Source organism: Vanessa atalanta, chromosome 11, assembly GCF_905147765.1.
Source record: "Vanessa atalanta chromosome 11, ilVanAtal1.2, whole genome shotgun sequence".
Taxonomy (NCBI): domain Eukaryota; kingdom Metazoa; phylum Arthropoda; class Insecta; order Lepidoptera; family Nymphalidae; genus Vanessa; species Vanessa atalanta.
Window position 1 is genome coordinate 135,430 of NC_061881.1, and position 14,080 is coordinate 149,509.

General features: G+C 36.2%; 1 protein-coding gene across 6 annotated transcripts; it reads right to left on the bottom strand.

Annotated features, from left to right (window-relative positions):
• Positions 1 to 244: 244 nt before the first annotated feature.
• LOC125067300 (loricrin) lies at positions 245 to 12,020 on the bottom strand. 6 transcript variants are annotated; one of them, XM_047675816.1, is made up of 5 exons: positions 11,899 to 12,020; positions 11,585 to 11,622; positions 2,663 to 2,729; positions 1,943 to 2,479; positions 245 to 1,759 (listed from the first exon to the last, which is right to left on the bottom strand). In XM_047675816.1, exons 2-5 carry the CDS (start codon positions 11,603 to 11,605, stop codon positions 612 to 614), a joined length of 1,773 nt encoding a protein of 590 aa, XP_047531772.1. In that variant the 5' UTR covers positions 11,606 to 11,622; positions 11,899 to 12,020; the 3' UTR covers positions 245 to 611. The 6 variants fall into 6 exon arrangements, with proteins under 6 accessions (XP_047531772.1, XP_047531768.1, XP_047531771.1 ...); XM_047675812.1 differs by having other exon boundaries at positions 1,817 to 2,479; XM_047675815.1 differs by having other exon boundaries at positions 245 to 1,576; positions 1,646 to 2,479.
• Between the last annotated feature and the right edge of the window lie 2,060 nt (positions 12,021 to 14,080).

A 14,080-nucleotide genomic window follows, 5' to 3' on the forward strand; every position in this document is an offset into this window, starting at 1 on the left:
CCATATTGTTTGTTGTTTATTATCGATTTGTACTGAACATTATTACCGGTGAGTGAATACTGAGTTTAAACTGTGTAGCAATTTGGTTAAGCGTGTAAGTTTGCCTAATATTCAAAGTCGATCGGGTTTGCGGCAACAACGAAGCTATCTTTTTGTTTATCAAAATGATGCTTTCTTTTTTTATCAGATGTTTGTGTACTCTTGTGCTAACATTTGGGCCAAAGTATAAAATAAAACTAGAAAATAATTATTTACACATTTTATTCTATATAAAATCTTTTAACTTAAATACTAAAGGTTTTGTACATTTGTTTGTTACACTTAACTTAAAGATACTTTCCAATCAGCGATGGACAAAATAATAAAATTTGTCATGAAGTGCACATTACAACCTCGCCTTAATGAGGACGAGACTACAACCTAACGGTGAGGACTGATTACGAATGGGTTTGGAGAACCATTATTTAAGTGTTACAACTCACGCGTTACTTTTTACATCCCGGTAACTGCTTAATACTGATCATGCTTCTGCGATGCCATCGAGGATCGTTGACTGACAGTTGACTAATATCATCGACCGCTATCAACAGCTGAATACAGTTGACAAATACTTAGTATACATAGCCACCGCTTGAATCGTAGCTTTGGCTGATAGTGGCTGGTACTCCTCCGGAATAGCCACCGGAACTGTGACCTCCTGAGGAGTAGCCACCGGAACCTCCGGACGAGTAGCCACCTGATCCACCGCCAGAAGAGTAACTGCCCGATCCACCACCTGATGAGTAGCCACCTGATCCACCACCAGAAGAGTAACCACCCGATCCGCCGCCTGATGAGTAGCCACCTGATCCACCTCCTGATGAGTATCCACCTGAACCATGACCACCTGAACCTCCAGACGAGTAACCACTGGAGCCTCCAGACGAGTAACCTCCCGATCCACCACCTGATGAGTAGCCACCTGATCCGCCACCTGATGAGTAGCCACCTGATCCGCTTCCAGAACTATATCCGCCAGAACTTCCAGAGTATCCACCAGATCCGCCAAAACCGCTACCAGAGCCATGACTGCTAGAGGAATAGCCACCAGAACTATGACCTCCAGAAGAGCCTCCTGAGCTGTAGCCACCTCCGCTAGGAGCTCCGTATGAGCTAGATGGTGCTCCGTAGCTGGATGATGGACCACTACTGCCAAATCCGCTGCTTCCAAAACTACTGCTGCCAAATCCGGAACTACCAAATCCAGAACTGCTACCAGAGCCATGGCCGCCTGAGGATGGAGCGCCATAAGATGACAAAGGAACAGGTGCTCCATATGAATCTGAAGGTGCTGGTGCACCATACGACGATGAAATACCACCTCCTGAACTACCGTGGGAGCCACCGGACGGCACACCATAAGAAGAGGAAATGCTGCCTCCTGAACCTCCATGGGAGCCACCAGATGGTACACCATAAGAGGAAGAAATACCACCTCCTGAACCTCCATGGGAGCCACCAGATGGTACACCATAAGAGGAAGAAATACCACCTCCTGAACCTCCGTGGGAACTTCCGTGAGAGCTTCCGTGGGAACCTCCAGATGGTACACCGTAGGAAGAAGAAATGCCACCGCCTGATCCTCCGTGAGAGCCTCCGTGGGAACCTCCAGATGGTACACCGTAGGAAGAAGAAATGCCACCGCCTGATCCTCCGTGAGAGCCTCCATGGGAACCTCCAGATGGTACACCGTAGGAAGAGGATATGCCACCGCCTGATCCTCCGTGGGAGCCACCAGATGGTACACCATAAGAGGATGATATACCACCTCCTGAGCCTCCATGTGAGCCTCCATGTGAACCTCCAGAAGGTACGCCGTACGAAGAGGATATGCCACCGCCTGATCCTCCGTGTGAGCCTCCAGATGGTACACCGTAGGAAGAGGATATGCCACCGCCTGATCCTCCGTGTGAGCCTCCATGCGAGCCCCCAGATGGTACCCCGTAGGAGGAAGAAATGCCACCTCCTGAACTGTAGGAACTACCTCCTGAGCTAAAGGAACCTGAGCCAAATGAGCTACCTGACGATGGAGCACCATAAGAGCTGGATGGAACACCGTATGAGCTGGATGGAGCACCGTATGAGCTGGATGGAACACCGTATGAGCTGGATGGCTTAGAGCCACCGAATGATCCAGAGCCACCGAAAGAGCTTGATCCCCCAAATGAGCCTGAACCTTTAGGCGCTCCGTAGGAACTGGAGGGACCTGTTGGAACACCGTAGCTAGTTGACGGTGGCCTAGGGACACCATAACTTGATGAAGGAGGTCCATGTGGTTTGGACGGGGCACCGTAGCTACTAGATGGTCTTGATGGCGGTCCGTATTTTGAGGATGGTCGAGGGGCACCGTAGTTCGAAGAAGGCCTGTAGCTGCCACCGCCACCGCCTCCGCCACCACCGCCTCCAAAGGAGGGTGGTCCATAAGAAGAGCTAAGCGGAGCTGCAAATAGAGGAATAGGTGCTTAATTTTTTTTAGTTATATGTTCTCAGTTTATATCATTACACTTGGATGAGATCGGGGTGTATAAGCTTCAATATACGATAAGACGAATAGCTAAGTCAGTTCGAATAGTACACGAGTCATGTTTGGTTTATAGTAATTAAGTAAGTATATTACACCTACCCTCTCGCTTGTGGTTCTTGCGCGGTGTGGCAGCCGCCAGCGTCACCGCCATCATGACTCCCAGCAGCTGTAAAAGTGACCATATGATTTAGTATTCTGAAGAAACACTTTCTAGGCATTGGTAAAAAAGACAACTGAAAGCATAATTATTATTGTTAAAAACGTAACAAGATATTATATCGGGGCAATGGTACCCGGACCGATGACCACGATACATCTTTCTTAGCCCAAGTTTGAAATCTATTAATCGAAAGGGTAATTCCAATCAGCCTTAAAAAGATTTGCTCGAAATCAAATATTTGTAGCAGCTTTTATTATTTATAATAGTGTCTAAGTTTGCTAACCTAACCAAAAAATTGTTTATTTTTTTCTTATAGGTTGATACACTTAATATATAAAAAATCCACAAAGCTTTAATCACTTTAAAATCAGAAACAAAAATCATTTATTTCATCATAACGTGTAATGTCGCAGAAGTACATTTAACTTGTCCATGTAATGTTTACTTGTTGCTGGAATACGGCCAACTCACTATTTACCGAAATACCGCAACATTCTTGGTTATGTAACCGCATTTCGGCAGCGACCTAATGGAGGTTCTTATCACTGATTTAAATATAGAAACTGCTTATTTACATCAGTTTCATAATGTTGAATCATAATTCGTAGTTTATAATTTATTCCTTAATAAAATACACGTTATAAGTCGGTTTGCTAAAATAAACAAAAGAGGTTGGAATGTTTTACGCAATTGAATAATAGACTAATTAAATGAAATGAGATTCTCTTAAATTCAAATGCAAATTCAAATTCTAAAATCTAAATCAATATCATGAAAGATTTTTTACTTGTATAATTTTCACATTTTATGAATGTCATTTGTTTTAACTGACGTATAAAAAGGTACGAATAAATTTGGATTCAAACCACGGCAAGTGGAGATAAATGGGAGAAGAGATTGGTGAAATGGGTGATTTACCTCAAAATCATCTATTTCTCCTCATTACATGTACTTTGTAGTCATCCAACGTGAGTTACGTGCGTAGACACCGCTTTCCCGCATCCTTTAGATGTTCGGATAGAACTCTGAATAGCTAGTTTTCATGCATTATTAATGAAAGTGAAGTTCGTATTATTAAGTACTCTAAATAAATATATCGAGATCCAGTTTTAGAGCAGCGAGCTATATAAACTTATTATCAACTCGCCAACTTGTGTTCGTGATGGTTTTTTAAATATGAGAGTTAGTGGTAAGTTTTGGGTTTTAGAGTATCAGTCTTACACGACAAACAAAACCATTCACGATTTATAGTGCACATTCTAATTTCGCAGCTCTTTTTGTTAAACCAAGTACTTAACACGTGACAAAAAAAGAGGTTGTAGTGAAACCATGGATGGTAGCTGGCGAAATATAAGCATTGTGTATTTGTAAATTGCTAGGCGTCTTTCTCTTTTTATAAGTTAAATTGTTTAATCTGAATTTAATGAATATTTATAATACGATCTCAGTTTATGCTTTGCGTTAAAACAAAAGGCAATCACGGCGAATGTTTTTTAGAGAAAAATAACGCAAACTTATCTCACACTGGAGACAGTATACCTTTCATTATAAAACGATTAAATTCGTATCAGTGACAAACTTTATATCCCTGTCTCGCCCACTATGTCTCTATATCATCGTTGATTACCTTCACATGGGTCAAATGTATTTACTAGGAAATTATACCATATACGAATGATGAGATGATATCAAAACTTACTTACTTCACTTGGTACGTTACTTCATTTGGTAGGCCCTAACAATATATTTTGAATACTGCAGGACAAAAATGTTGAGTTTGGAATGTCGTACGGAAATCAACAAATACATACTGTCTCCACGTTTTTTAATCATCTAAATGTACACGAGTAACATGCCTTATATTTGCTATTATATTCAAAAAGGTGTTTTGTTTGTCAAATAATAACAACACAAGGAAGACATTGTGTTTGGGACATTAAGCCACGACACAAAAGTAAAGATGTCGAAACAGACTGCAGTAACAGAACTTTGTTAAAACAAAGCGCCGTCATTATAGAATGCAAATTTAAATGGCCGGTCGCCTCTTGACTGTTCTCGGTGGTGATGCTCTTCGCTACATTACTGCCAGCATCTTAAGCACGCCATTAATATTGCACTGGAATACTAAACTATCTACTTTATGTCTTCTTGATTTGTAAGTTTTTCTTAAGATGATTCATGCTAGTTGACTTCTATACTAGGAAGTACTAGTTCCGTTACAAGTTGTATTCTTGTTCGATCAGAATTCATGAACTTAATTATGAAAACTACGGAAACTATTAAATGTGTGTCACAGAGTTGTAGAGAAGACGAAACTTTTCCAGATTGTTCGATACAGTCCTCGATAACTTACAGCGGACCGTCGAAGTGTCGCACCTTTTATTTGACAATGATGTATAGCTCACGTGATCGATTACTTATGTAACATGCCACAACTTATTACATTACGGTTCAAGTATTTGTGTTCATTGCTAGGCGACCGCAGCTATGTTTAATAATGTCAACTCCTAGAGCTTATAATAATTAGCATGATACTCAATATACTTCATTTTATGCGTTCATGATGTATTTATTTTGAGGCAATTACAACGAGCTCACATTTATTTTTACTATTACTATGTTAATTAAATAAATATTAATGTTTTTAATTCGTCATGTATACGAGTACCTAACAATTTAGATCCCAAATATTACTCAGATAATTGAAATAGGTATACGCGTAACTGTTTCCGATGGAAATCTTTAAGTACGCCAAGGGCGTTTTCTTAAATAGAGAAACTATGCAAATCAGATGAGAGATAATCACATCAAAGAGGTGTTTAGTCTCACGGGAACTTGGAAGGCAAACGCAAGACGCGGTATTGTTCCGAATTGTGCAAATCGAATTCGCAACACCGCTTTATTTATTTGCGAACATGTCATCTCTGGAAGCGGAACGAAGCGATACCATTGTTGCCTTTAAACGTGTAATCTACTGCTACTCCAATTATACTAATATTTTAACTGTTGGAGTTTGTTCTTTACTGTTTTGATCTCATTACGAACTGTGTAGTTTGCGATAATAAGAATCATTTAAGAGCAGCGACACCAGTCTTTGGTGAATGTTTAATTTAACAAAAGCGGGAAGTATTTATTCTGTCGTTGTATGTTGTGTTCCGGTTTAAGGGTAGTAAGCCAGAGTAATTGCAGGCACAACGGATGTAACATATTAAACCTCACGGTTGGCGGAGCTTAGACGGAGTTTGGAGTGGTTTATACTTCTTGAACTGTCAGTGAGCACAGGCGAAGGGGAAATTTTGTATAAAATGCCAAATATACATTTAAGAAAAGAAATGTGATAACTTATTTTATACCCATAATTAAGAAGTTTCAGATATCAGCGCAAGAATTTGTTTGTGAGAATTAATGTGAAAATATTTTCTACATGAAAAGTTCCTCTTTTTATCCGCTTCAATTAATTAGACGCCATAAAATATATTATCCCAAGTGAGATTATTAAATAGCGTATGTGAAAATAAATGTCGAACGTTAACGATCTATTTTAGTACTTTTAATTTCTCACGATCAATGAATTCGACGTACGAAGATGTATTAACGGAAGCGACGTCGAATGTGTCGCGGAACCCCGCACAATGCCCCCTGACACTTTCCAATATCAAAGATGAATGGAAAGGTGAACGGTTTCCCGTTTCCTCGCGTTGCGTCAGAACTATCTCAGTAATGTGTCTCAAAGGTTGGTGAAGTCATCAGAATTCTATTGTGCAGACTAGATTGAGTGAACGATTTTTTGTTATTTATTCTATACATCGATATATTTCTATACATATAGTAAAATCTTAAAAAAACATAATTACTTTAAGTTTTTGTGTTATAAGCGATTAATTGATTATGTGGGTGCTTAATTTTTATTTTGAATAGTTCATTTATTTATTAAAAAAAAATCTAAAATAGGAAATTCATAACGCATTAATAAGAATACGTATAATTATTGTAATGCATGTCTTCGAGATAACGTATAAATACAAATATTTCGTGTGACATAACGGACATAGCGTGCGTGCGCGCCGCCGGGTAGCGGAAGTAAAAGTGGCGCTAGCGAGACCACGCCGTTTGTTTGAATTTGAACATCATCCATTAACTAGTTTTTTCATTATTATCATTAAAAGTCAATGGCAAAACGGCAATGTAGCTGGTAACGTTTTTTAAATGTTGACTTACATAATGATTTAAGAGTGTGAACTATGACCGAATCTTTGTAGATTTGCTGTCACGAGTTATTTATTGTACATGAAGAATTATGTTGCTTGATGTTCGTCAAATGCTTAGAGAACTTTCGCGAGTGAGATTAAGTGGAGATAAAAAGTGTTGCGTAAAACGTAATATTTGAATACACGCCCATTTTAAATATAATTGCATTTAACCGTCTAGAGCCTAATGTTATGCGAGTTTATGAAATGATGAGAATTTAATTATACTTCAGATACACTTTGGATTATACTTCAGTGCTTAAGTCTTCTAAGGGATTGGAATTTAGACTAATTTCGAATAATTGAAGTTTTGTAAACGATTATGCTCGTAAAAATTTATTTTTATTGGTTTTAACTTTCATAACTGTTATTGCAATGATAAAGTTCTAGCCTTTATTATCTGTGTATCTGTATTTGTTACAATTAATAAGGAACTTAATACGAATCTATGCTTTTCGCTCGTTAGGCGTCAACGATGCTGTCGTCGGTCGCAAAACCTAAACATTCTCACTTGCTAATCATAATACTATTAGTGAAGCGATTTCACTGGCTTTAGAGAGCACGTAGAGATAGCAGTGAGTACAATGCCGGCATACAACAACAGTATAGACGGATTGTGATAGTAATCGTTGTTTTATTGAATAACTGCGCTATCACATTTTTTAAACTCTGAATTCTGGGAACACTCGCCTTTGTCATGAACGAACTATTACTTCAAACAAAAGAATGTTAACGCTTTAAATTCTCTTACTAATTTAATTTGAGTTCGAGATCTCAATCGGTTCACTGAACAAATAGCTATTGTACTCATATGTATATTCAAGTATTGCCACACTTGATTTCAAATTTCAACACTTTTTCCGCTTCAATTTTTATTTACAATTTTTATGTGTTATAATATTTTAAAATGTATGAGCTCCTACAATTACAGGAGACCTCATCGAGCATATGAAATATTGACTAAAGTAATTTTAGAGCGAATATAAGTTTTTAAATTAGGTAACACATAATGCCTGACGGCTTACATGACATTACTGCTTAAATAATTAGCAGGGGAGCTAAGTGTACACGAGATGAACGATCAAGGTACCATTCCGTACGAACGGAACGGCCATTGACAATCCGGTCACGAGTGTACTGGACGCGGCTGCGCGCTCTGAATCAGGAACAAGCGAAGACTTTAATTTATCTGATATTTGGCTACATTTCAAGTCTAGTTTCATTTTTGTTGGAATTCGGATTAAAATCTTGAATTAATTCCGTAAGCTTTATACCCAGTAATTTTTATAACAAAACTTATTCTCTGATTACAGTTTTTGGTATAATTATATAAAAATCTAATCCATTTCCAAATGCATACTAATCTGCCTGACTATTTACTATACCCATAAAAACTTGGATAAATTAAGTTGTATTATAGTTCCTCGGTCTGTGGCAACGGCGATCGCTGTTAGTTCTTGCTCATGTCAAAGCTTCGCGGAGTTCCGACGTGTGCGAGATGCGCGCGGCGGAGGTTGCGTCACAGCGCGGAAGTGTGTCGGCCTTGACCTTCTTCGCACTTTCTACTCGCTATTCTAATCGTTTTGGCACACTAGAATTTGTATAAATTTACGGGTGGAATAGTGGAACCGCCGTCGCAATATTGATGTTTATTTCGAATTTCTTATAAAAATCTCGGTAGATCGATATGAATATACTTTTATGGGTAATTGTAAAAGATATTAATTTTGTTAAATTCGTATATCCATCATGCAGTAAGTATGAAGGCAACAATTTCGCGTTCAGGTGATAATTAACTTCAAGTATCAGTCCAAACGTGAAAGCATTAATGGTCACCATTACAAACAATACAACAGCGCGTCAAAGGAGTTTCCAATCAAACGAATGGCTTTTAATTAACGAGAGTATAAAACTACATTTATGTTATGGACGACTTGACCGCTAAAACGGGAAACCAGCTTTAATAGATAGTGTGGAATAATTGATATATAATCAAATCTATTATTGTATCCTTTCAAATGTATTAAATGGTTATGTGTATTTAAACATTATAACATTATATCATATAACGTCCCGTGTGACCCTGCCAAGGTGAAATATATTTAAAATAGATTACATAATTGATTTGTTACAGACGAATAGGCAAATTCTTAAAATTACATTGTCTTTGCCGATACGAATCTCTTGAGAAAATATGCTCTTAGGGATAATCAAGGAACAATTCTAAGTTCAAAATCCACATGGACGTAACCGACACAAAAATCTCATAAAAATAAATGAATACCCAAAGTAAAAGTCGTAGAGGTGATTCCTAAGCACTCCTATCGTCACTTAAGCACCATATCGCACGGTGTGACGTAACGCTGCGGTCTCTGACGCAACGCTCACGGCGTGTGTTGCGGCCTTTGACGTTAAATACTATAGCGGAGAGCCAAATTGTGGTAATGATCTATGAGTTTATCTGAATAAAGCCATAGACGGGTCTCAGCTACAAATGTCGTCTAAGGCTCGCGGGTTACGACCCTGATTGGGTGTCGGTATGAACGAAATTAAAGGCTCTATTCTATACTCTATTTTTATATCATTATAATTAATTTTCAATGGTAATTGTATTTGTACTTGTTAACTTTCCCCAGGGTGTGCGAACGACATTGAAATAATTTCGAGTGTGTTCTGATGGGAGCCTCAGGGACAGATATATTTTAATGATATTTAGTGTATTTTAAAATTACTATTTGGTTTGGCGTGGGCCAGAAACTCTTTCTAGCCGTTCTTAATGCTATGTATAGTAATAAAAATAGTTCAAGCAAGGAATGGAACCAAATACAACTTAATTAATTATTAAAGTAAGAACTACCACTTCATTATAACGCGGTCTAAAGAGCTTAATTGATATTAACTGCGGTGATAATAATGTTATTAAACTTAAACATATATTATTAGTGGTCGTTTCAAATGATGTTTGTAAGTAGTATGTTGTCTGATATTTATATCGTAAGCTAAGTATTATATGTATACAATAGCTTATGAGGTCTTTAACTGTTCGACCGAATGATAAAATAAATGAAGCTTTACATATTTATTCGCTATATAATACAGATGTCAGTACAGACCTAGCGTTACGTAACGATAAAGTCGCGTTGTTTTCGTTTTTCCCGTGTAAAAGTATGCCTCCACACATTCACACACATTGCGCGCGGCCGCATTGTTCTCAGTGGAATTGGGATAAGCGAGAAACACGGCCAATGTCGAAATTATACTCTCGATCACTATAATTTTATTAAGAGCTTTATGAATTTAGGGTTTTTTTGAGTTAGGGTCAAATTTAAGTTGAAGTATTCAGTTATAAATTTTATATTTAATTTGAGATACGATAAATATATGGGACACGTGCTTATGTGCGAGTCGATAACTCTGTTCTCTAAGCGGCGAGCTTTGATAATGAGATAAACTTGAACAACAACATATAACAATATATGTTGTTGTTCAAGTTTATCTCGGTTACATTTAATGCGTAACGACGTGATTTTTTTATTTATATTTTTATAATGAAACTAGCTGATTTTGATATCGTCGAATTGTATTAACAATATAAAAGGAGAGTGAATTATACACCCGCATACAATTATCTAAGATAAGTCACGTGAAATTTTCAAATTTGGAAACCCATTTATAAAACCGTTTTAGAATAAATAACTGAAAATGTTTACTCGATAGAAAAAGTTTATTCTGATATTTTTATATTTTCAAAAAGTTCTCATTAATTAATATTCGATATCAATTTAAGTTTTGTGAACAACATTATCTTATTATAAATAAATCATTAGTAGGAGTTCTCTACGTTACATAGACGTCTTAGGCGATCCTCTAAAAATGTTTATAAGAGACCTTCTGGGTCACCTACCTGATGGTCCAAGACTTGAACATCATCGGGGAGGCGCTACCCAATGAGCACCGTTTTGTACCGCCTGTATACTGATTAAGAGTCCGAGTGTTTATACAGCGTTTACTCAATTGATTCGAAATTGAACTTTATCCTCAGCATTTCTACCCTCAATTGAAAATAGGTGGCGCATGATTGGTATCGGCTAATGGCGGCTAATGACGGTTGGTAAAACAATTAAACAGGCGTTTAATGCATGGTGGTCAGTGGATGGTTTTATATGTATACGTCCAAAATAAAGCAAAACAAATTAAAATAAACCATATTTAGATTTTCTAAGTCGAGGGCTCGAATGTTGTTGGGGCGTTAAATTTATACTTTTAATTTGATGTTTAACGCTAACGATGTTCAAGATTTATTCTCAAACCGTCACCTATGCAAGGGTTGCGTTTTAATCCAATACTGTACTGTTCACAGTTGTTGTGCAAACATGAAATTAACTGATCCATAAATGTTTTATCTTATATCACTGTACGGTTTTAATAAAGACTAGTATCGCAGGTCAAAAAACACTCATTTAATGGACGAATTTCGACCAATAATTGTTTTATTCACCTAATGCACAGAACCACTTTAATGAGATAAGCTTAACTCCCAATTTATCAGTTAATCCTCAAAAAATGTGCGCTATCCTCGGGCTAATTATAATATATTATTTAGTTGTGACGTACCATTACTCGAAGGGCTATCATCTTGGGGCGGCTCACTTCTGCAACAAAAGGGCGTGATGTGATATTATTCACGTTCGGATTCGACATTTTGTTTGCAAATTTATATAAGAATAATAATTAGGATTGCTCTGCGGTCGGAATTCTGATAAAACTCAGAAAATAATTTTTCCCCTTAATTATATCACGACTGCAAAATTACAACCGACTTCATAATTAACTTTGAATTAAAAAAATATTTCAATGGAACGAATCATCGTCGAATACGTATTATTTTTAATAAATAGATTTAATAATATGTGATAACCAAGACTCACCACGAGTTTAAAGAATCCGAAACACACAAATTCGTATTCTATTCACGGAACTTTTTACTGAATTTCTATGATTTCGTTTGAAAACGTAAAAGTACCGCGAATGCGCGGCCGGGCACTGTTGATAGTTCGCCTGCGCATCTTCGCTATATATGCGAGTCCCCTCTTCGCGCCGGGCTTGTTAATTGTATTAACTTTAATATTAAATCAAATCTATTATTATGTGTAATACACCAAAGTATTTATTGGTTAATTCATCAGTATATAGCCTCCGCGTATTGTATGGTAAATGTTTAATTTTTTATTTTCCCATTGTATTGACATTCTAATCCTGAACATATTATTTTATGATTTTTTAACATTATGTGTTTCTTACTCTTTAAATACGTTTAAAAAGTGCAAATTATCAAATCAATAAACATGCAATAAATGTACAACATTTCGAATAAAATCCTATTAGATTACTCAGAAATAATTATCGCATAAAGTTTATAAAAGGGGAATCCATTTTTTTCTGCAAAATATTTTAAATCAATGCAATGCTTCTGCTATTTTGTATTTAATTGTTATCTATAAAAATCTTAGAAATAATTTATAAGTATTCTTACTCATAATCATCAAATATGTTTTATTGTTTACTTTTATGTTTTAAGCAATTATTACTTCACATTACAAGATTTTGAAATTTCCTATTTCTATCAATTCCTTGCAATTTCAGTTTAATGTTTATTTTAATATGTATATAAAATCATTTTTTAATAATCAAATTATAAAAATACAGGCATCTTAAAAGCAACCCCCATAAGTATAAGAGTTTCTTTAGAATTATGAAAATCTTTGCAAGTAAAAGATCATTTCCTAAATTCGTGTTTCCGCTTACAAGTATCTATAATTTAATCTTAAAAAATGTCGATATAAAGGTACTCGGGAGGCCTGCTTCAGTAATGTATATTTCGGTAATCGAAATAACGCGCAGTTTTCGCAAAGTTTTAATTTAATTAAGTATATTAAAAAAAAAGAATATATCAGTAGTTTTTTTATAACGAATATATTAAATAAAATATATATCTCTATAAAATATTATTTATACGACTGGTAGTAAATTGCAAATAATTTTGATTGTGTGTATTTTATTTTGTTACATAGATAAGAATGTCAATATTACAATTACAAATATAATTGATATAAATATATATTATTAGTATCATTTTAGTTATTCCAAATTTATTTACATAATGTTATAATATGCCTACATAACCTTTGACAAAACTTTGCCAGTTAATAAATTAAAGTTTTATGTTAAAGTAACACATATTATATAAATGATAGATAGAGATAGATGGATTTAGTATTCGTCGACTTTCATAAGAATCGCTTTGATGAGCTTAATTACCCAGCAAATACAGATATACTATATGTTTTAAACGGGAATCAGGACTGCAATAATAAGAAGATTTTTCGAAACTTATGGAAAAATAAAAATAGATCGAAGTGAAAAATGTCTACAAAAGGGAAATGGTTATTGTAGGTGTAACACGTTCGTAAAGGAGTATCCTGCATTCGTAAATCACTTGGAACGTGGAATAATGGAGAAGGTCTGAAATTCTTCTGATGGGTACCTTATTTGATTTGTTCGACAAGGTCTGGACAATTGTATTACAAAGCGTGTAAAAGTTTGAGTTAATTACTATATTAGTATGGTTTACTACTATGGTAGAATATTTCTTGCAGCGCTAATGTCTATTGGCGGCGGTGGTTGTTCACCATCGGGTGTCTGCCTGCCTATTTAGTAAAAAGAAGTGTTCGAGTGCAGGGCCTACCGCGATGAATGCAGTGTTTTTATAAGCACGTGACTCCAGATTGTTATTAAAGTTAAAAGAAATTCAATACCTTTTTATGGGCCCAATCTAGAGATTTAACCCATAAACTACTCACAAATCAGACAAACATACATTGTATTAGAAAAAATAAACATTTTCGCAAAAAATGATGTTTTTCCTCATTGATTATATTATATTATTATTCACGACGAGGCGGCGGCGGCTCCCGCGATCTGTAATTACGACGTGTTATCGATATGTTGTTGTAATTTTCTTTCTGATTAAAATATATGCGGAATAATCTGATATTGAAACGGGTTCCAAATAATTATATCGCCTTGACAGTAGCACGAGGATGTTGGCTT

Bases quoted from the DNA above. Each gene is read 5' to 3' on its own strand.
- LOC125067300 (XM_047675811.1), bottom strand. From the start codon at position 11,605: ATGATAGCCCTTCGAGTAATG. The intron at 2,730-11,584 runs GTACGTCACAAC...TCACTTTTACAG, and splicing joins TGATAGCCCTTCGAGTAATG to CTGCTGGGAGTCATGATGGC. The intron at 2,480-2,662 runs GTAGGTGTAATA...CTCTATTTGCAG, and splicing joins CAAGAACCACAAGCGAGAGG to CTCCGCTTAGCTCTTCTTAT.